Source organism: Microtus oregoni, unplaced genomic scaffold (assembly GCF_018167655.1).
Source record: "Microtus oregoni isolate MIOR12 unplaced genomic scaffold, Mior012 000105F_ref0000443, whole genome shotgun sequence".
NCBI lineage: Eukaryota > Metazoa > Chordata > Mammalia > Rodentia > Cricetidae > Microtus > Microtus oregoni.
Genome location: NW_024544720.1, coordinates 1,722,330 through 1,742,649, shown reverse-complemented (window position 1 = coordinate 1,742,649; position 20,320 = coordinate 1,722,330). Strand labels below are relative to the sequence as shown.

Sequence of the window (20,320 nt, the reverse complement as noted above, 5' to 3'; positions counted from 1 at the left end):
GACATCATTAGGACATCAGCTCCTTCCTGTCTGTTTCTTGGCCGCAGTGAGGCAAGCATACGGCTTTCTGCCATCTGCTTGCATCTTTGGGTCACACAACCTGAGGCTGAATCAAAACTTTTCTCATAAGTGATCTCAGACATTTTGCTACAACACTGGAAATCTAACTAATAGAGAAACACAGAGAAAAATACACAGTGTTCTGAGCTGACTGGAAGTTGGCGAGTCTCCCCAGCGGGGAAGATTGCTTATCACCACAGTCTGGCTTGTGCTGGGACAACAGGAATTCTTTTTTTAATATTTATTTATTTATTATGTATACAATATTCTGTCTGTGTATATGCCTGCAGGCCAGAAGAGGGCACCAGACCCCATTATAGATGGCTGTGAGCCACCATGTGGTTGCTGGGAATTGAACTCAGAACCTTTGGAAGAGCAGGCAATGCTCTTAACCACTGAGCCATCTCTCCAGCCCTGACAACAGGAATTCTAAACTCTGCACCTGGGTGCTTCAGTGTTCCTTTAACTTCAGTAACAGGAGAAAGTGGTAAGGGATCAGCCTTGTAAACATTATTTACTTATTATAAACATTATTTCCCTGGAGCCTCTCTGTCCAGGCATCTGGTAAAAAGCCCCATGCTGAGCTGGGGAGATACTGGGGAGGTGCTTGCATAAAGCATGAGGGTTGAGTGGATCCCAGCACTCGTGTAAAAAGCTGAGCGCATCTGTAACCCCAACAGCGGGGGGCAGAGACAGGATTAGGATTGTTGGAGCTTGTTAGCCAGTCTACTTGAATTGGTGAGTCTTGTCTCAAAACATGTCTCAAAACAAAAGTGAAGAGTGATAGACACACGAGTAAGTATGTATACACACACACACACACACACACACACACACACACACACACACAGGATCAGTGCTAGACAGGAACTGTGAAGAATAACCCTACACAACACAGAGTCCATAATAATGCCCTCAGTACAGCTGGCTGCAGTCTGGTACCTGACAGTGCCATCAGCGATCTAGGAACTTCTCAGCAGTTTCTGGAGTTAGACAGAGGAAGCAGTGCTGTTCAAATACCGTAACAAAGGGATCACAGAATATAGGTGCTGTGGGATGTCTTTCTGTATACTGTGAATATGTGGTCTCATTGGTTGATAAATAAGAGCCAGGAGGGAAATCCAAGCAGAGATAGAGGAGAAGAAGGGCAGAGTCTTGGAAATGCCAGCCAGCCAGCAACAAAGGAAGCAAGACATGTAGAAAATGAGAACAAGCCACGAACCATGTGGTAAAGCATAGATAAGAAACACCGGGTAATTTAAATGTTAAGAGCTAGCTGGTAAGAAGGCTTAGCCATCAGCCATGCACTTATAAGTACTAGTAAGCCTCTGAGTATTTTAAAAGCAGCTGCAGGACTGGGCGGAGCAGCAGAAAGCCTCTGTTTACATATAGGTTCCCTGGTCTTGGTTCAACTCATAACTGACCCAGTGGAATGCTCATCATGAAAGAGGAGTGTGGTGGTGCAAACCTTAGCCTGGCCCTCGGGACACTGAAACATGGGTGGATGGAGAGTCTGAGGCCAGACCAGGCTACATACTCAAGACTTTGTCTTAAACAAAAGAACCCGAGGGGATGGCGATCTAATCATCAAAATAGTAGCCTTTGAAACAGCTGCTCTGTGCCTCCGAGAGGCCAAGGTGGACGGAACCCTTGGCGCTTGTGTCTTCCTGGCTTACTTTCAAGGCCAGCAGACAATGCGGTATTCTCCTGTCGACACACCAAGTGCCATTCCTTCCCATCACCCTTGGTGAGGCCTGAGCAGAAACAAGAACCTCAGGTGGAGGGGCTGGAGAGATGGCCTCAGTGCTGAGAACCACACGTCTCCTCTGGCCTCCACATCACACTCCCCACACAGATGGTTCTGTTTTCACGTCCTCCAAGAGAGGTCTGATTGTGCCTGATGAGGGCAGCAGTACATATTCCCCCAAGACAGAAGGCTTACTTACATCGTCTCTGTATTTGGACTTGTGAATCACCACTGCCTTGGAAGGAACTGTGGACTCTGGCTTGCGGATGTTGAACTCAGGCTTTGGTCTGGTTTGCTCTTGAAGGTTTTTCCACTCATCCAAGGTCATCTCTTGGACTTGATTTTCCTCTTCTACCTCCAACTCAGGAACTCTGTAAAGGTATATTATCATAATTTTTTTTGCTGATGGAACTTTTGTAGCACTTTATTAGAAATGTAGTAAGGTGGAAAGTAACCAGACCCTTGGGGTCACATCTGAGTTTTATCTCTTCCATCCTATCCTGCACTGCAAACTAAAGGTACCTTCACAGTGGTTTGTGAAAATGACGTCATCACCCCATGTTCTCCCCATCAATTACACCATCATGCACCTTTTCTGACGGCAGGGGGCAATATGATAATTGGGGAAAAATAAGAGATGTTGTGGACACAAAGTCATGGAAACCATGGACTGAAGTCTTAAAACAATGGGTCACAAAGTACACTTTTATAAATACCCCTTCTGTTGGTTCAGACTCTCTCCAGGCCCATGCTCCAAACCCTTTTTAGACCTCTTCCTCATTATGCCAGAACTATTTTTGATCACATTATAAGTTTAGGTTTTCTTGTGGCCTCATTATATCTTCATGCTTATTTCCACATTTGTCTGGTAACTTCATCGTGAGAACCTGTTAAAAATCGTTCATGTTTTACCCTCTTCTATGAGTCAGTTTGGAGTGAGGTTTTTATTGTAGACCTTTTTGGAGCACTGTGGGTGGAGCTTAGGAGTAGCATGTGTTGAGCAAACGTTCTGTCCCCATCCTATCTAAAACAGACTAGGAGATGGCTGGCTCTGGAAGCACCAGTTCCAAGGAATCTTGTGCCCTCGTATGGCTTCCAAAGGAACTGCATTTGCACATACACATGCAGGCAAAATAGACACATTAAAAACCTTTTCAAATGCCCAATATCATTAGTTGTCAGAGAAGGGTGGCAAACCACAAGAAGTTACCCCATTCCACACCTAACAGGACAACTGGTATCAAAAAGGCATTTTAAGGGTTGCAGAGATGGTTCATCAGCAAGAGTACTTGCAGCTCTTGCAGAAGACCTGGGTTTGGGTCTCAGGATTCACGTGGTGGCTTACAACCAGCTGTATTCAAGGGGATCCAATGCTCTTTTCTGGACCCCATGGCACCAGGCACGCATGTGGTATACATGTATGCAGGCAAAGCACTCATAAAAATAATTCTTTTTTAAGAAGGAAAAAAAGTGTCTTTAAAGGCATTTAAAAAGTGTTGACAAGGGTGTCAAAAATATATGGTTAGGGAATTGTGTGTCAATTTAGAAAACAGTCTGGTGGGTGTTCAAATTTTACAGTCAGGTGTGGTAGTTCACGCCTTTAAACCCAGCATTAGGGAGGTAAGGTCAGCTGGACCTCTGTGAGTTCAAGGACAGCTGAGCCCCAAGACTGCTGAGGCTACATAGCAAATTCTAATGCAGCCTACATAGAGAGATCTTGTCTCGAAATTTTTTTTTCTGACAGTTCATATATGACCTAGTAATTTCACACCTGAGAGAAATGAGAACATGCATCCATATGAGACCACACACGAATGTTCACAGTGGTACTACACATGCCTCAAACTACAAACTACCAGTGTCTATTGTCTGATGAACAGATAAGGAAAATAAGGGATTAAAAAAATAACAAAGGCTGGGCATGGTGGCACATGCCTTTAATGACAGCACTCGGGAGGCAGAGCCAGGTGATTTCTAAGTTTAAGCCCAGCCTGGTCTCCAGAGTGAGTTCCAGGATAGCCACAGCTGTTACACAGAGAAACCCTGTCCCAAAAACAAAGCAAAACAAAAGTATTAAGGAAGGTCATTAAATGACAGAAATTTGGAAACATGATGAAGAGTGAAATAAACCAGCGTGTCCTCTTTCCTGTGTAAGATCCCACTTATGTGAGGTCTCCAGTGAAGAGGAAAACTCAGAGACCAAAGCAGTCAGGGTAGCAGACTCCCTCCAACGTCAGAACGCTGTGATGAGGAACAATTCAGCTGCTGCGTGAAGCAAGGGAGGAAGTGTATAACACATCAGTAAACTGGCCAAACTGGAAGAGTAAGTGTGTGTTTTAGGTTGTACATGCAGGATTCAAGCTCTTCCGTCGAGAAGTTCTGAGCCCGAGAGGTGAACTGGAGCTGCACTGTGGCTAATGCTGAAAGCCCAATGTCAAGTCAGTCAGCCAGAGCCACGAGGAGAGAACATTATTGGCAAGGAATGGAATTTTTAAACCATCAAAAATGGCACATCGCTATGAGATTTCCATGATTTTGAAGTTTGACGGGGCCAAAGAAACAAGAGCTCCTCAACATTGGCCAACATGGTTACTCTGCTGGCCGCACTGAATTCCCACGGAGGCTTACATTCTGCTGCTCTGCACAGAGCAGCATGGTGGCCTTGCTTAGCCTCCTCCAGTGTTAGTCCATCCTACCTTGTCTAAAATTAGGAAGGCTACTGTGTCTTAATTCTGTCAATTAGAATGATAAAAACCTGCTGGCTTTCAACCTCCGTGCACCTGAACACACACAAGTGTTTACTCCTCTAACAGTGTTTCCTACATAATTCACTTTCCCAGAAATTATGCGTCTGTTTCTTTAGTTAACACTGTCCAAATAGGCACATTAACTATGAGTCCGATTTTAAAAACACATTCTTAGTTGTTTTGAGCAGTAAGTTCGCAGCTGTTGCGACTGTCAGTCACTGCCAATCTTATAAGAAGCAAAGATGAGACTGGCAGGTATTTACATGGCAACCAAGCTCTGGCTCCATTCTCGGTGCCCCTCCCTCTCTCCCACTTGTGGATATGAACATAGCCATGCACACAACACAGTCCTTACAACTCCATGCTGCGGCAGCTGGTTAGCCCCATTTTACAGATGAGGGCAGATTAAATAACTTGATCAAACTGGTGCAGTCTATTCTGCAGCTGAAGGTGAGTAAGAAGCCAGCAGCAGGGTCAAGAGCAGAATTCAGCAAGCAGGGAAGCAAGCCTACGGCTCCCAGTGGGGTGAGGATAAGGTACATTCAGAACACGAAGTAGGGGCCACAAAATGAATCCTGGGAAGGCACAAGAATAGTCAAACTTGAGCATCCCAGCGAGGCCAGGCCCTGCGGGACTGTACACATCAGGGTAAGAACAGGGAGGGAACAGGAAGCCACTGGAGGGGGTTTCAAGGGGTCGGAGGACATGACACTCAGAGAACCAGTCTAAGAGCCACTCTGGTGCAGTGGGAATGCAGAGGCCATCGGGAGCTGCAGTGACAACCAGAAAACAGGTTAGGTTGTACCAGTGACAGACAGTGAACAGTTAGGGTCTGAGCGCAGGCCTGAATTTGGGGGTGGGAAAGGACTGAAGACAGGGCTTCCCAGGGAGACTTCTTAGCTTCCATTGTGGAAGCTAACAGGTGATAATGCTGTTCCAGCAGACAGACACTGGTGAGGTCAGACGTCTATGGGGAAGCAAGCAGTGCAGTCACCTGAGCGTGCAAAGCGGAGGGGATGCTGGAGAAGGCGTGCAAGAGACGCACACAGACCTTGAGCTCTTACTGAAGGAGGAAGCCACTGATCTGTATTCTGGTGTCAACACAGGCATGACAATTTAAGCAGCAGGTATGTAAGATACTGTAAAGATTCAGAAAAGGAGAAGAGGCCTAAGGCAAAACCCTCATGAGTCACAAAGGAGATGTTCAAGGCAGAGGGAAACCAGAGCCAGAGAGCAGAGCTCAAATCCGCACAAATCCAGAATGAAGTAGCCATTAAGCCTGGTGACATGGAGGGAGTGTTCAGAGGGTAATGACAACAGGAGGCAGGTCTGGAGTTAAAAGAACGAGTAAGAGAGGAAATAACCGTGGCACAGTGCAAGGCCAGTAGGAGACTGCACACATTTAAAATGTCAAGAAGACCAGAGCTGGGGAGGAATACATGAACACACTGACAGCTTGAGGGTTTGAGGAAATCTGTGGGAATGGACCCAAAGCTCTAAGAGGTGGGAGAAGAGATGGTACAGTGTTCTGCACCGAGGAAAAGAGGCTCTGAGGATGGGAAGACCACCAGCTTCCTGTCTGGGGCACTGGATTGCTCAGAGGTGTGGCAACACCAGGGGAAAGTCCTGTCAAGGTTTGGGATGCTGCACGGTGTGATTGTCCAGAGGGGATGGAGAGATGGCCCAATGGGTAAAGGTGCTGTACACAAGCCTAGTGACCTGGGATAGATCCTGGAATCCACATAGAGGAGGGAGGAGAGAACAATGTACAAAGCTGTTCTCTGACCTCCACATGCACATGTGATGCATACACACACATAGTAATAATAAAAATAAAAACCAAACTAAACAACAAAAACCTTTCAAAGGTTCCAATTAGCCCTGCCTTGTGACTTGCTTGGCTATGGATTCCAGGAGGTGGCTTTGCCTTGAGAGACAAAACTAGGAAACAGGAGGATCCTACAAGTTCTGTGGCTAGCACCCTCGCTCATTCACAGGGAAAGGAGGCTTAAAGCCTCAGTGTGCTAGGTATGAACAAGAGACCCGGTCTTCATGGAAAAAAGGAAGACAGGAGAATAAAGGGGACAAAAGCAAAACAGAAGAGGTAAGGGGGCAGAAGACACAATGCTTGAATTTAATCTATTCTCACTTAAAAAAAAAAACCTATCAGATTACTTAACTAGTTTGTTAATAAGATCAACCCAGTATGATATGAGAAAGGACTCAGCTTTTAAAACCATTAAGGAAAGACTAGAGAGATGGCTCAGTGGGTTAAGAATGCTTGCTCCAGCTGGGTAAGGTGTGTGCACCTTTAATCCCAGCGTTGGGGCGCAGAGAGAAGTGAGGCTGTGTGAGCTCAAGGTCAGTCTGGTCTGAATATTGCATTATAGGACAGCGAGGGCTACACAGAGAGACCCCTGCTTTGAATATTGCATTATAGGACAGCCAGGGCTACACAGAGAGACCCCTGGTCTGAATTTTGCACTATAGGACAGCCAGGGCTACACAGAGAGACCCCTGGTCTGAATTTTGCACTATAGGACAGCCAGGGCTACACAGAGAGACCCCTGGTCTGAATTTTGCACTATAGGACAGCCAGGGCTACACAGAGAGACCCCTGGTCTGAATTTTGCACTATAGGACAGCCAGGGCTACACAGAGAGACCCCTGGTCTGAATTTTGCACTATAGGACAGCCAGGGCTACACAGAGAGACCCCTGGTCTGAATTTTGCACTATAGGACAGCCAGGGCTACACAGAGAGACCCCTGGTCTGAATTTTGCACTATAGGACAGCCAGGGCTACACAGAGAGACCCCTGGTCTGAATTTTGCACTATAGGACAGCCAGGGCTACACAGAGAGATCCCATCTTCTTTGAGAGTACCTGCAAACATGAGGACCACAGTGTGAATGTCCAACACCCACCTAAAAATTCCAGGAATGTGGAGTGGAGACAGAAGGATCCTAAGAATTCACTGGCAACCTAACTTAGCTGAAATAGTGAGCTTTCATTTGTGAGGGACCCATCTCAAGGCAACAAGGGACAAAACCACAGAGAAAGACACCCAGTACCCTGCTCTGGCCTCTACATTCACACAAGCAACCTCCCCGCACACACACACACGCACACACACGCTCGCATGCACACATGCACATTCTCACACGCACATGCACACAGTGTCCAATCTTGAGAGGGGAGGGGAAATGTATCATTAAGAATCACTATGAGAGATAACCCATAGGTCTAAGAAGCAGCTGCCTACTTGGTGGGAGACTCCTCATCCAGGGTGCCTTGGGACTCCTCCATCGCTGAGATCTCGTCCATGGGTGCAGCTGGCTCCGTGTCACTGAAAAGCAGCAAGAACATTTGTCATACAGTCTGTCACGCCAAGGGAACACAATTTAGGCCTCGTTTCTTAGGGGCATGCCCTTGAAGCGACCATGTCCACACTGTAGTGAAAAACAGTAGTAAGGGCTGCTTAAAAATATGTTATTTCCCACTCAGGAGCAGAGGCAGGAAGATCTCTGTGAGTCCAAGGCCAGCCTGGTCTACAAAGCAAGTTCCAGGACAGTCAGGGCTACAAAGAGAAATCCTGCCTTAAAAACAAAAAGTTATTTCCAAAATGTTAGAGATAAATAGAAACATCCATAAATGCTCTAAATTTAAGACCAGACGATAATGATCAGGGGAAAAAAATCCAAACTCTTATAATACTGGAGAATCTATCTTTTCATTTTCTCTCTCTTTTTTTTTTTATTTATTATGTATACAATATTCTGTCTGTGTGTGTGCCTGCAGGCCAGAAGAGGGCACCAGACCTCTTTACAGATGGTTGTGAGCCACCATGTGGTTGCTGGGAATTGAACTCAGGACCTTTGGAAGAGCAGGCAATGCTCTTACCCTCTGAGCCATCTCTCCAGCCCCTCATTTTCTCTTTTTATATATTTTATTTTTGAGTAAATGTCTCACTGTGTAGCCCCGAGTGTCTGAGAGCTCACTGTGTAGACCAGGCTACCCTCAAACTCACATACAAATCTCCCTCCCTCTGCAATGGGCTGGGATCCTCCCGCCAAGTGCTGGACTCACAGGTGTATGTTACCAAGCCTGGCAAGAATTCCAGCTTTGGGGGCTGGAGAGATGGTTCAGAGGTCTTGAGTTTAATTCCCAGCAAACATATGGTGGCTCACGGCCATCTATAATGGGATCTGGCGCCCTCTTCTGACATGCAAGTGTACATGCAGATAGACAGAGCACAATATACGTAAAATAAGTAAACCTCAAAAAATGATTTTAAAAAATTATTATAGCTTTCAATTTTTTTAAAAGCTTATTTTATTTTCTGTATATGTGTGTTTGTCTGCATGCCTGTATGGGTACTGTGTGGGCACAGTGCCCACCAAAGATAGAAGAGTTATTCAAAACTTCTGAAACTCCCTTATATGAGCAGCAAGTGCTCAATTTGATACAAGGCTTCATGAACTCCTTATTTGCTACAGATAACCTTGAACGTCAGAACCTGGGATTACAGGTATGCACCATCACTCCCAGTTCATACGGTGCTGGAAACAGACCCAGACTTTTCTGTATGCTAAGCAAAAAAAAAAAAAATTTTTTTTTTTGAGACAGGGTTTCTCTGTGTAACTTTGGAGCCTGTCCTAGAACTAGCTCTTGTAGACCAGGCTGGCCTTGAACTCACGGAGATCCACCTGCCTCTGCCTCCAGAGTGCTGGGATTAAAGGCATGCACTACCACCACCCAGTTGTGAGTTGTTCTACCTGAGCCACATGTAAAGACCCTGCAAAATACTTTACCAAATAAACAGCTGTAAGAACTTTGGACACTCACAGGGAAATAAAGTACAGGTCTGAGTGTGATGCATATGTCTATAACCCCAGCACTTGGAAAGCTAAGGCAGAAGGATTCACAGTAATCTGGGCCAAATATTGAGAACCTGTCTCATATATATATATATATATATATATATATATATATATATATATATATATATATATATAAACATATTCTGAGATGTGCAAGTGTACACACCATATACTTAAGATATATGAGCATATATGTGGCCATCTGTTTGTCAAGTAGAAATTGATGTGGATTGTTGTTTAGGGCGTGTGTGTGTGTGTGTGTGTGTACATCTGCAATTGACTGAATCAGGAGAAATCTTTTAAAAACATAGTTGTTATGTTGTATTTAGACTCAAAATTGTTTTTAAGGTCTATTTGCTTATTTACTTGCTTTATTTATTTGAGACAGAGTCTCATGATGTAGCCCTGGCTGGCCTGGAACTCATTATATAGACCAGGCTGGTCCAGAATTCGTTGAGAGCCTCCTACCTCTGCCTCCCAATCCAAAGCATCTGCCACCATACCCGACCCCCTAAAGGTCTATTATTTTATCTTATTTTAGCTAAGTTAAAAACAGTCTAAGAATCTAAGTACAACACAACAACTATGTTTTAAAAAGCTTTCTCCTGATTCAGTCAATTGCACACATACACACATGCGCGCGCGCACACACACACACACACACACATACACACTCCAAACAACAATCCACATCAATTTCTACTTGACAAACAGAACCAGAGAGAACACAGTTTTTAAAAAGTCAAGGTTCAGGGACTCTGGCTCCACTGCAGGCTCTCAGAGAACACACCCTTGCACCTTACCTAGTGTCTTTACCTGATCCCCAGGAGCGCACACCGCAGACACCCATGCTGTCCTCCATTCTGTTTGCTCTGAAGAAACAAAGAACAGCCATGTTCCTCATCGGCCTCCCAATCAGAAAGCACTGCCCCAGTGTCTGCGGAGACAACTCTTACAAAGGGCCTGGGTTTAATTTCCAGTACTTACATTAGACAGCAACAACTGTCTGTAACTCTGGCATCATCTTCTAGCCTCTACAGGCACGGCACTCATGCATGTCACAGCCCACCCCCACAACATACACACAGATGCTCGTAATCTTACAGAATGAAATCCTGTTCCACGAGAATGACAGCGCTCGTATTAAGCTGATCATCAACAGACACAAAAGCTGAAGTAGAAATGGCACAGCAAAGGAGCTTACGCTTTATCATTGCTGCTGTATCTCTCAAAGTCTCGCTTCCCTCTTTGGTCAAAGGAGTCAAAAGCTCTGTTCCCGGGTCCACCTCGGCCTCTGCTCCTCAGGCCTCCTCTGGGGCCTCCACGTCCTCTCAGTGGCCTGTCTCGGTCAAACCTGTCAACTGGTCTAGGAGAAGACAGGAATGACGAGAAGTGGTGAACTGGACTTAAAAGGTCTGAAGCCTTTTTGAGAAGAACATACCAACTCTAGAAGGCAGCTATGGTTATAAGTCAGAAAGCATGATGGCTTGACTAAACAGTTCACCACTAAACACAGTACCTGGCACTTCTCTGGGCACTGAACACACAGCACTTTAATGTTCACAGCCACGTTTAATACACAGAACTTCTGTAAAGAGACGAAAACCTGAAGCAGCACAGGAAGGATCTGCCCCGGGTCACATGGGTATCAGGTAGGGAGCACAGGTCCTTGTTCTTTCTCAACTGGCTTTCACTTGTGAATTCAGTTTCCTCGTTTATATACAATGACTGTGTTAGTTAAATGTAAAGGTTCTTTCCTGTCTTGGTATTAAACACTTAATTTGAAATGGTCTGTGTAAGAAAAATGCTTCATCTTTAAAAATTATCCCTCCAAATCTCTCTTCTAAACATACCCAGAAGGTGATATTTAGAGCTGAAATCTTTAACATACTGAACTTTTTTCTATTCTGTGACCAAAGACAGGGAAGACTAGTGATTTTTAAGATTAATTTATTTATTTTGTTTTTTGAGACAAGGTTCCACTGTGTAAGAGCCTTGTCTGTCCTGAAACTAGCTCTAGACCAAGCTGGCCTCGAACTCATGGAGATCCACCTGCCTCTCTCTGTCTCCCAAGTGCTGGAATTAAAGGAATGTGCCACCACCACCCAGTGACTTACTTTAGTTTTATTTATGTGTATGCCTGTGTCAATCTCTATGTAAGCAAACATCTCTGTGTGTGCCCTTGGAGGCCAGAGCTGGAATTACAGGCAGTTGTGAGCTCCTGGTACATAAGTGCGCTGTAAACCAAACTCAGTTCCTCTGGAAGAACAGCAGGTGCTCGCCTGCCAAACCTAAAAAGTCTATGTTCAGAGGGTTCGATTAAGTTCACTAAGAGGCCTAAGGAAAAGCTTCTGCTTCACTCAAAGGAATATTTGCACCCCAGATCCACATACACCAACATGACTATTCTCTGCATCTGATCCTGGGCTCGGTCAACTCCTCACACAAAGGATGTCACTTCTGAAGGAAAACACGTGTTCTGCCTGTATAGAGTCAACATCCTTGTCAACTAACTGAGACCCGAGTCACTCCAACTCTAGGTCTCTGTTTTCCATCTCTAAGGGCTGAATTTAGACTCTTTTAAGATAACAAAAATTTTATAATTTTGTCTAGTAACGTGTATCAAGAAATTCGAAGTAAGTGCACTTTAATTCAAATAAGCAAAAGCCAACCTGGATTACAGCCCAGTTTGCAGACTGTGCTGCGGGAGATGCTATCCCAGATAAGTGACAAAGCGAGCTGGTAGGTAGCTGTGACTGTGGTTTGTCACACTGGGTCGACAAGCCTCCCCCATCCCAATTTTATCTGTTTTTATACCATCTCTACCCACCTAACTTTGTACTAAAGCAGATGCAGGTTACAACCTCACCTGGCTTCTAATTGTAGGACTCTACTGAGGAAATGCCTGACACAGAGCAAAAGCTGCTTCTGCTCCCATGCGTCATTAAAAAGCCTGATGCTGAGCCAAGCACAGGCCCATTAGCACTGAACAAGTGGCGATGTATGAGACACCCAAATAATGGGTCACTGAGTACACAATTAACCACTGAGTGTACAGTTAACGCATTGTGTGCAGTTAGCACACAACCAAAAACACCAAGCAAACGCTGCTGATCCCATGGGAAACCGTCATGTGTGTCAAGAAGAATAAGGGAATAGAGTGGTCAGGCGTGTGCACTACCATAGGGTCACATGTTTGGATGTTTCCCTCGTAGTTGGTGGAACTGTTTGGGAAGGACCAGAGGTGTGGGAAGGATTAGAAGGTGTGGGCTTGATGAAGGAGGTGTGCCATGGGGGGTGGGCTTTGAGGTTTCAAAAGCTCTCACTAGCCCACTCCTGTCTCAGTTAGCTTGATCTCTGCCTCGTGGTTATAGATGAGAAACGAGCTCTCAGCTGCTGCTCCAGAACCATTCTGCCTGCCTGCTGCCATGCTCCCTGGCATGACGGTTAAAGACACACCCACTGAAGTTTTAAGGCCCCTATTAAATGCTTTCTTTTTTCATAAGTTGCCTTGATCATGATATCTTGTCACAGCAACAGAAAACTAATGGGGCTGGAGAGATGGCGCAGCGATTATGAGCACTGGCTGCTCTTCCAGAGGATCTGGATTCAATTCCCAGCACCCACATGGCGGCTCACAACTGTCTGTAACTCCTGCTCCAGGGGCTCAAACATCGTCACACAGACACAGATGCAGGCAAAACACCAATGTACATAAAATACAAATAAATAAATTTTTTTAAAAGTAAAATTTTTAAAAAGAAAGAAAAATAACTAATATGTCACTTTACTACCTCAGTAGATTAACAGATGGAAAAATGTTGATTGGTTTTGTGATTTCACATGTGTTTGTTTATTGTGTGTGCATGAACACACATGTACAACAGTTTACATGAGGAGGTCATGAGACAACTGCTAATCTCATAGTGATTATATCCCTAAACCCAAAATTAGTTTCCTAATCTAACTTCAGAAGAATTTTTAACCTCTTCAATATACTTGTGTGTGTGTGTGTGTTTTGTTGGTTATTTTTGTTTTGTTTTGTTTTGTTTTATAACATGAGGGCTTTTCAGGAGTTGGAGAAATGGTTCAGAGGTTAAGAGTGCTGGCAGTTAAGAGATCTTAAAAATGACCTGGGTTTGATTTCCAGCATCTAGGCTTATAACCATTTGTAACTCTGCTTCTGGGGGATCTGATACCCCTCTGGCCTCCATGAACACCAGGCACAGATGTGGTACACATATATACACAAAGGCGGAGTCCCACAAACATAAAATAAGTTTTTGTTTGTTTGTTTGTTTTTTTCGAGACAGGGTTTCTCTGTGGCTTTGGAGCCTGTCCTGGAACTAGCTCTGTAGACCAGGCTGGTCTCAAACTCCCAGAGATCCACCTGCCTCTGCCTCCCGAGTGCTGGGATTAAAGGCATGCGCCACCATCGCCCGGCTAAAATAAGTTTTTTTTAAATGCTTTTTGTATGAACCTTCTGTTCTTTGAGCTTTATGCATGGTAGGCAAATGCTCAACCACTGAGCTGCACCCCAAACCCACAATTTTTTTTTTGTTTTGTTTTTCAAGACAGGGTTTCTCTGCACAGCCCTGGCTGTCCTGGAACTCCCTCTGTAGACCAGGCTGGCCTTGAACTCAGAGATCTGCCCACCTCTGCCTCTCAAGTACTGGGATTAAAGCCGTGCACCATCACCCGGCCACAATTAATTTTCAATTGTATAATCATTTCCTATATACTAAGGTATAGGTAAATGGAAGATCCTTCATGTTCTACTGAAGGTAACATGACTTGAGACTTACCTTGGCAAATTATTCGTAGGACTGCCACCACAGAAATGTCACAAAGCCTAGTAGTTATCTGGAAATCTCTGGGGCCCCGGCCACCCTAACCGAGGACTAAGGTACATACTTTTCATCTGTAAACTTCTCCGCTGCCAAGTCTGCCTGTCTCTCAGTGTCATAGAGTCGATATTCCCTGTAGGGCCTTCGCTCTGCTCTATCAAGCGCGTCTGTCCCCCGGTTGTCATTCCATCCTTGCTGCTCCCCTCTTCTGGGAGTCCGCTTCTGGCCTGCGGGGAACCAAAGCAAAGCTCGAGCACAGCATCCACAGCACCACGGTTTCTGCCCAGAATCAAAGTCGCTGGAAAGCGAGGGCTTCAGGGAGAAACAGTCACCGCCTCCCAGTGCCGCCTCTGCTAATTAGAAAACTGCACCATGTCCTGGAAATGCCAGGGACTTACAGGATTGATGACCATCTTGCCTCGGGTGTGCCACCATGCTTGGCTAGTCTGACATTTTTTCGGTGCCTCTGTGAATGCTGTCAGGTGTCTTTTACTGGATGGATGGCATTTCACAAATACACCTTTACCAAGCCATAGTGATAAAGACTCATCTAAGAAAATTAAAGGATTAAAAACCCTGTACCTCAGACAATACTTTTAGGATCCCATCTGCAGCTGGGCTTGGTGGTGCTTTAATCCCAGCACTCAGGAGGCAGAGGCAGGTGAATCTCTGAGAGTTCCAGGACAGCCAGGACTACACAGAAAAACCCTGTCTTGAAAAGCTAAACAAAAACAAAACAAAACAAAAAAGAATCCTAGCTACAAACAAACCAAGGGCAACTAGGGTCTATCTTCTGGCATGAAGATAGGTGTTTGTGGTATGCTTAGAACATCGAGAGATATAAATAGAACTTTGATTGCAAAAATTTACATTACCAAGAAATCAAAATTGGGTGCTGGAGAGATGGCTCAGTGGGCAAAGTGCTTGTTGTGCAAATTATGAGGACCAGAGTTCAGACACCCAGAACCTAGAGAAAAGCCAAGAGTGATGAAGAATGCCTGTAACACCAACACTAGGGAGGCAGACTAGCCTTAGTCAGCTAGTACAGATACACAGTAGAGTTCTGGCTTTATTGAAAGACCATGTCTCAGGCAGTGGTGGCAAAGGCCTTTACTCCCAGCACTTGGGAAGAAGGTGGATCTCTGAGTTCAAGAACAGCCTGGTCTACAGAGAGTCCCAGGACAGTCAAGATTACACAGAGAAATCTGGGCTCAGAAAAAGAAAAAAGAATGAAAGAGAGAAAGGGAAAGGAAAGAAAAGTATGTCTCTAGGGGGCTGAAGAGATAGATGGCTCAGCTATTGGGAGCACTGACTGCTCTTCCAGAGGTCCTGGGTTCACTTCCCAGCACCCACATGACAGCTCACAACTGTTGGTAACTCCAGTTTCAAAGGATCCGACACCCTCACACAGACATGTATGCAAGCAAAATATCAATGTACATGAAATAAAATAAGTCATTAAATTTATTTTAAAGGACCCTGTCTCAAGAAAATAAGGTGAGGGCTGGAGAGATGCCTCAGAGGTTAAGAGCATTCGCTGCTCTTCCAGAGGTCCTGAGTTCAATTCCCAGCAACCACATGGTAGCTCACAGCCATCTGTAACTCCAGTTCTGGGGATCTGACACCCTCTTCTGGCCTCTGTGGGCATTGAAATGCATATACACTGTATATATACACACATGAAGGCAAATATGCTCACACATAAAAGACAAAAAAGATCTTTTCAAGAAAAGAACTATTATTTTTAATCAGCTTCTGATTTCCCACTTGCCACTCATATTTTTAACTATGTATCTCCGTTCAGCTACAGAATTGCTGAAGTGCTTATTCTCACTTCTTTCTGCTTCTCTTAGTTATTTCTTTCTTTTTTTTTTTTTTTCGAGACAGGGTTTCTCTATAGCTTTGGTGCCTGTCCTGGAACTAGCTCTTGTGGACCAGGCTGGCCTCGAACTCCCAGAGATCCACCTGCCTCTGCCTCCCGAGTGCTGGGATTAAAGGCATGCGCCACCACCGCCCGGCTTCTCTTAGTTATTTCTAAGACACTTAATCGATTAAGTGTCTTCCAGTGTCCCTGTGTATAAACTGAAACTACTAAATGTAATTTATTATAATAATGGAATACCTTGCAAACATTACAGTTCTCTAAAATCCCAAAACAAAGGTAACCAGAGAGATTTCCGTGTTCCCCCACAACTTGGTTCTAGGAGATCCAGATGCAACTGGACCTAGCTTGTTTCTCTGTGCTGAATCAGCAAGGCAGTTGCAGATGCTGCATTTCCCCAGCCCTTTCAATAAGGAGCTGTCAGCTGTCTACAATAAGACTTCCTAAAAGAAAGAACTGAATGTGGGCTTATCCACCAGAACCCTGAAAGTCTATGAAAACAAGAATGGAACAACCAATGATTGAAGAATGAATTTATTGGACAAGGCTCACCCAAGGGTCATCATTAGACCGACAAGAACACTAGAAATCTGTATTTCCATGGGAAAAATAGTGACTTCTACATCATTGAGATCAGCAACTGTTCTGTTACACAGCAAATGTGCTGAGTATTTGTGCTCACTACATTCACTCAGGACATTCAAAGTTTGCATTTTTTTCTTTTTCTTTTTTTCCAAGACAGAGTTTCTTTGTGTAGCCTTGGCTGTCCTAGAACTAGCTCTGTAGACCAGGCTGGCCTGGAACTCACAGAGACCGGCTTGCCTCTGCCTCCTGAGTGCTGGGATTAAAGGTGTGCGCCACCACTGCCCGGCTAAATTAAAAAAAAAAAATTTGAGTACAGTGAACCATGGTCTTTCATGTCAGTTAGCACTAACACCTACAGTCACTCTCTGCGGTCCATCAGATACATTTAGAACAGGAGCCTCGGGCATGGTAATCATGCACACTTGGAAAAAGAACCCTCGTTTCAAAATTTCCATTCTAACAGCATCAACTAGGTCTCTAAAGCCAGAACCCCTAGACTGTGGACTGACAGAAGAAAGTTCTAAGTCTACTAGCTTACAGTTCCAAGTGAGAGAGTAGATTGCAAAAACAGAAACAGCAATGTGCTGTGTGCACGCGTGTGCCAGTGTGCGCATGGATCCAGAAGCGAGAGTAAACCCTGGTTCATACCCTCTGAGACCAGGCCTCTCTCTGGGGCTCATGGATTCAGACTAGGGATTGAACATGAGGTCCTTATGTTTTCGACCCACACTGTGCTTTCATTACATAAATATATGTATATAATGCATAGTGCTACTGATAATAAAAAATAAGGGACCCATTTGCTAGCTTCATACATTTCTGAGATTGCTTGAGGGGGGGTGGATCACTTGCTCATCATGCATCAAACACTGGGTCATCATAACAAAAATATTTCTAATTTTTAAAGGGCTAAAAAAAATCGACATTTTAGCCAGGCGTAGTGGTACACGTCTTTAATCTCAGCACTAGGGAAGCAGAGGCAGGCATATATCTCTTTGAGTTCAAGGCCAGACTGGTCTACAAAGCTAGTTGCAGGACAGCCAGGGCTGTCATACAGAGAAACCCTGTCTCAAAAAACAAACAAACAACAACAATAACAAATTAAAAATTTAACTGGTACTCTTCAAAGGCTAATATATTTTCACTTGATTAAGAAGTAAATAGAGGGGAGGATGGAGGGAGGGTGGCACGCCTTTAATCCCAGCACTCGGGAGGCAGAGACAGGCAGATCTCTGAGTTTGAGGCCAGCTTGGTCTACGAGCAAGTTCCAGGACAGGCTCCAAAGCTACAGAGAAACGCTGTCTCAAAAAACAAACAAAACAGAAGTAAATAGGCAAAACAGCCTTTCTCTAATCTTTCCCTTCCATTTTTATAAATGCGTTTAAGAGAAATACATAGTAAAACTGTACAGTTTAATGCATTTCAATTTTAAAAGAAATCCTACACCCACTGTGGTATCCATCTTCGTTGTAATAATTTTGATTCTCAAGCAATGTCTCAAATTAACTTCACAGATTACAGTAAACATTACCTAGCCGAAGCCTCAACCGTAAAGCTAGAGGTTTTCTAGACCGTTTTTCTCAAGCAAGGACAAAGCAATAATGCTCACAGGAATACCTGCCTACCCCGTGGTTAAACTGCACTCCGGTCTCAATACTCCTTCTTGCCAACCCTACATACGGTCATAGTGTTATCACGGGGAAAACGGGGCAAGCAGGCGGCAAGAGCGTGGCTGCAAAAGCCTTGACGCAGTTCAGGTGACAGCCCCGAAGTCTGAAGGAGCCTGCTGTGCACACAAGCACACCCAGCAGAGGGTTGGCCCTTCTGCTAACCAGAAAGGGTAACTTTGAACATTTTGACTGCAAAGGTTAAAGCCGGCTCTCCAAAAGCAGTACTGAATCAATTACAGTTACACTCCCCACCTACGCTATCTGTTCCACCTGCAATCGATGCCACAGAAGCTACGAGAGGGAGATAAAGAAAAGGGATAAGGCGCAGAGAAGCCGGGACCCCAAGCTCAGGGTCTGCCGTTCCGGGGCTCCTGCACCCTCGGGTGCCCAGGCCTCCCTGAATCTCGAGGCCCAGAGTCTGGGATCCCTGAAGGCTTCAACTGCGCGTCGCCTACGGAGCTGAATCCCGCAGAGGCCCGCGGGGGGGCGGGGGGGGTGAAGGAATGAAGGATGCAGCCAGGGGCAGATGTCGGGATCTTAGCTTCGCAACCCTCAGCCTGTCAGTCCCCGGACCCTCCACCGAACCTGGACCCCGGGCCTTCTCATCCATCAAGAACCTCCAGCTCGGTCCACTCCATCCCCGATGCAGAGCGAGTCCATAGGGACAAGGACCCCCCGACCCCACTAGGGAGGATGACTCCCCTACCCCTTCTCGAGGATAAGGGATCCTGGGAGAGTAACCAAGGATCCTCGGTCCATCAAAATTCACTGCCCTGCTTACTCTCCCTCAACTGTGATGAGCCCACCGGGATTAAGACCCTGGCCTCTATACCGAGACAGGGTGACCTGGAAAAGTGACAACCCAGAAGGGTGGCCCTGGAGGGTCATATCTTGCGAGAGACTGACTCCAGGAAATTTGACTCTGAGGGGGTGACCCTGGAGGGTAGGATATTATAATAACCCACGGGAGGGTTATTAGGGTGATTACCCTGGAGGGGGCCCTGCGCCCATCAGGACTCCCAGCTCTGACTTGACTCGCCCACGCGGGACCTGTCCCCGCGACCAGAGTCCAGCGGCGGAGGGGGTGAGCTGGATGCCCACGGCGTACCTGACGGCTGCGGGCCCCCAGGGTTGTCCGGCTCCTGTGCGCTCGCTGCCGCGAGGCTTTTGCGCTCTTTCTGCGACTCCCTGCGGCCGGCCGCGCCGGGTCTGTGTCCTGAGACCACAGCCGTGCTCCGGCCGCCGCGGTGCCCGACCCCGCTGGCTGCCGCCGCCTCGTCGCGCCGCTTGCGCTGCAGCTGCTGCTGGCGCCGGTGCTCGGCCTCGCGCAGGATGTCGAACGGGTCGGACTCGTCGTCCAGCAGCTGGTGGAAGCGGTTGGCCACGACGCAGCCGAACGTCTCCTGCATCGCGGCGCCCGCGGCGGCCACCGGGCTCCCCAGGGCCCCTTTCATGCCGCCGCCGCTGCGGGCGCCGCGGGCAGCCTAGGCCAGCGAGGCTCAGGGAAGCCGCGGGCGAGGACCCATGCTGCCGCCGCCGCCGCGCTCCCGGCCCGCGGTCGGCTCCGCCCCGCCGGCGCGCGCCAGCCAATCAGCGCTCCTAGACACGCCCCCCGGCCCCGGCGCGCACGACGACCCAATGGGCAGCCGCTGTCTGTGACGTCACGCCCCACCTTATCCTCCCCGCCCCCCCGGTCTGTGGGCGTGGTGGTGCGGGACTGGGGCGGAGCTACCACGGGAGGCACCCCGGAGGCAGCTCGCCTTTGCGCAGCACAGCCTGGTGGGAATCCGGTTGCGCCTCGCTGCACTTCACCTAGGTTACCTGGTCACTAGTCTTTCAGGGGCTGCGTGTTCGGGGAATGGCTGTAGACTGAGAGAAAGTGCTTAGAGGAGAGTCAGAG

The 20,320-nt window shown here is 46.5% G+C and overlaps 1 protein-coding gene across 1 annotated transcript in view; it reads right to left on the bottom strand.

Annotated features, from left to right (window-relative positions):
• Positions 1 to 19,998, bottom strand: part of LOC121443329 (intracellular hyaluronan-binding protein 4) — a 32,034-nt gene extending 12,036 nt beyond the window's left edge. The window contains exons 1-6 of the mRNA XM_041645047.1: positions 19,529 to 19,998; positions 14,351 to 14,510; positions 10,641 to 10,802; positions 10,240 to 10,308; positions 7,819 to 7,902; positions 2,007 to 2,178 (exon numbers count right to left, since the gene is read on the bottom strand). Coding sequence (XP_041500981.1) covers positions 2,007 to 2,178; positions 7,819 to 7,902; positions 10,240 to 10,308; positions 10,641 to 10,802; positions 14,351 to 14,510; positions 19,529 to 19,874 — 993 coding nt within the window. The 5' untranslated portion in view covers positions 19,875 to 19,998. The remainder of the gene's footprint in view (positions 1 to 2,006; positions 2,179 to 7,818; positions 7,903 to 10,239; positions 10,309 to 10,640; positions 10,803 to 14,350; positions 14,511 to 19,528) is intronic.
• Between the last annotated feature and the right edge of the window lie 322 nt (positions 19,999 to 20,320).